Source organism: Odontomachus brunneus, unplaced genomic scaffold (assembly GCF_010583005.1).
Source record: "Odontomachus brunneus isolate Ranch 3 - 2012 unplaced genomic scaffold, Obru_v1 Obru_scaffold_070, whole genome shotgun sequence".
Lineage (NCBI taxonomy): Eukaryota > Metazoa > Arthropoda > Insecta > Hymenoptera > Formicidae > Odontomachus > Odontomachus brunneus.
This window is the reverse complement of record NW_022639520.1, coordinates 1,417,358-1,420,331: the sequence shown is the minus strand read 5'-3', so window position 1 is coordinate 1,420,331 and position 2,974 is coordinate 1,417,358. Positions and strand designations below refer to the sequence as shown.

The window sequence follows — 2,974 nt, the reverse complement described above, 5'->3', positions numbered from 1 at the left end:
TGATCAGTAAATACATCCTTTTAAACGCCACAACTTTTGTCTGAAACATTTTTTTGTAAAACTTATATTTTTCCTGATATTCGGGCGTCCCGGTACTTTCCGAACACCCTGTATAGTGGACCCGTTATATTACAAAAAGAATTACAGCCTGAAATCTTTCACCATTTTCTCTGTTTACATGTAGCGGTGCGCATATTATGTCAGAAAAATACAGAACACATTGAATACGCTGAAAATTTATTAAAATACTTTGTTGAATGTTTCATCACAATTTACAGGCCTGAAAATGCATCCCATAATATTCACGGTCTTTTGCATATAACTGATAGCGTAAAACACTTTGGACCATTAGATATGTTCAGTGCCTTTCCTTTTGAAAATTGTCTGAAAGATTTAAAATCAATGTTAAGAAAGTCGGAAAAACCGTTAGAGCAACTTAGCAATCGCTATGCGGAAAGAAATATTTGTGAAACTACTTCTACCAATCAAAATTGTCGGAAACTTAGCATTAAACAATCACACGATAAAGGGCCCCTGCTGCCAGGTTGCTTCAGTCCGCAATTTTCAAAAATAGAATTTCCTGATTTTCTCATTTCAACCAAATCTCCTGACAATTGTTGTCTCATAGAACATGATGTAGTCTGCGTGGAAAATGTTGCTACTACGGCGGAAGGCAAAAATGTTGTTATAGGTCGTAAGTTTGTGAATGTACAAGAACTTTACGTCAATTCATGTAGTTCTATGCATCTGGGTATCTTGAAGGTAACAAAATTATCTAATCTGCGAATGTGGCCGCTGCGTAAAATCAATAAAAAATTAGTACAATTGCCATGTAACGAAAAAGAATACTATGCGGTGATACCGCTCATTAGCACTACGGTTTGATAACACGGTGGAAAGATAAACTGAATGTGAAAGTTTCGCTGCATCTTTACATTTATAACATATTTTACTCTCGATATGTTATGTTCCGATTACTGATATTTTCTTCCCTTAATATGTTGTTGTGCATTATGTACATATGTATATTCACCAGTTATATGTAATAAATGTTGAAATATTTCCTTTTAGCAGATTACGTTCGTTGATGTTCACTTTACAGGAAGACACTATGCCCAGTCGAAGATTCGTGGTCGCAGAATTTTCCGATGGAATCCAGGTAATACCAAAAATATGGCTGCAAAGTGGAGATGTGTGTAAATATCCATCGCACTACAAAACGGATAAGAGGATTAGAAAAGCAGTAGAAAGAGAGGAAGTTCCAGATATTGATTGGACCTCTCATACAATTATACGGACATTTGGCGAATATTGTAAGTATATCGCTCGCAAAAAAAAGGGTGGAATTTTTTATTATATTCTCACTCTGTGACATATTTAGTAGTAACGATACATTTATATAACATACTTTTTTGTCAGCAACTTTACAAAAAGCTATTGGAAAAGCGGAAAGGGCCGTTTACACGTCCGACATGGATACTGAGAAGGAGACGAAAGAATCTAGAAGACACAGAGCGAGGAAAGTGATATACTCATCCGATGACGAAGAAGAGGATTGCGCGTTGAATATTATCGTTCCACCTGCACCGTGTGCTCCTGCAAAAGATAATGATGTGTATATATATGTACAAATGTCTATATGTAAAAATATATGTACAAAATGAACGCACGCCCGTACATACAAACGCACACATATATCCACAGAGCGTTCGTATCAGATTGTTGTGCCTTCGGTTACGATAAGCACAACCGGTAATTGGGATCCGGTGCAGACGTGCAAACGTATAGGATAATAAGTGAATCTAGTAGTCTTGAGGAGTTTCTTAATAAAATGTATTATTCAATGTAATAGAACTTGTCTTCTTACAATTCCTGATCACGCTCTTATTGCACTTCACATACTTTTTAGCTTATCCTACACCGATTAGATTAATGTATCGCGTTATTGTAATGCAGGACACTCGTATTACTCTCGAGTCAGTTGTCTCTCACCTGAGACATGTAACGTGCGCCTCTAGACTGGACAGTACTTTTCTCTCTACTCTCTCTCTTTCGAGTAGGTGGTCCAACTCTTTATATATCATTCATGAAATTAGGGAATTAGGTTACCGACCTAATTACCTAACAGTTCAAAAGTGTAACGTGATGTTTCTGCAGCGCGTGCACTTTTGATTTACTTGCCGTATTTCGCAGTGTTCGTTTATGCAACACGTGCATTTCGGCTTGTGGCGGATCGATATAGATCCGCACACACACAAGCGCGGCGCCGCTAGCCGAGCCGCCGCCGCTCGCCGAGCCGCCGCACAACCGCGAGAGCCTCCGCGCGACGCCGTTCGGTGGCGCATTCGCGGGGGGATTTTCTCGCGAGAAAATCCTAATTAAGCAGCAATAAAAGGCAGACCCAGCGGAAGGTCTGACACACTCGCACACCGCTGCACTGGTGTTAGTGGCGACTTTTAGTAAAAGCCCTAATACCAACAGCGGTACCAACAGCACCTCTAGGCGCTACTCCTCGCACTGAAGAAGTGCGCCGCGCTGAAGAAGCGCGCCTCGCTGAAGAAGCGAGCCTCGCACTGAAGAAGTGCGCCGCGCTGAAGAAGCGCGCCTCGCTGAAGAAGCGAGCCTTGCACTGAAGAAGTGCGCCGCGCTGAAGAAGCGCGCCTCGCTGAAGAAGCGAGCCTCGCACTGAAGAAGTGCGTCGCGCTGAAGAAGCGCGCCTCGCTGAAGAAGCGATATCTTGCGCTGAAGAAGTGCACCTCGCTTTCGGTGAGTACCTGCACAGGATAGAAACCTCGATTGCTGAAGAAGCGATACTTCGCACTGAAGAAGTGCGCCTCGCTGAAGAAGCGATATCTTGCGCTGAAGAAGTGCACCTCGCTGAAGAAGCGATACCTCGCACTGAAGAAGTGCGCATCGCTGAAGAAGCGATACTTCGCGCTGAAGAAGCGCGCTCCGCTGAAGAAGCGGCAAGCAA

The 2,974-nt window shown here is 42.5% G+C and overlaps 1 protein-coding gene across 1 annotated transcript; it reads left to right on the top strand.

The window, feature by feature from the left end:
• Positions 1 to 1,068: 1,068 nt before the first annotated feature.
• LOC116846842 lies at positions 1,069 to 2,521 on the top strand. The gene is made up of 3 exons (XM_032821178.1): positions 1,069 to 1,313; positions 1,420 to 1,615; positions 2,461 to 2,521. Exons 1-3 carry the CDS (start codon positions 1,088 to 1,090, stop codon positions 2,519 to 2,521), a joined length of 483 nt encoding a protein of 160 aa, XP_032677069.1. The 5' UTR covers positions 1,069 to 1,087.
• Positions 2,522 to 2,974: the final 453 nt, after the last annotated feature.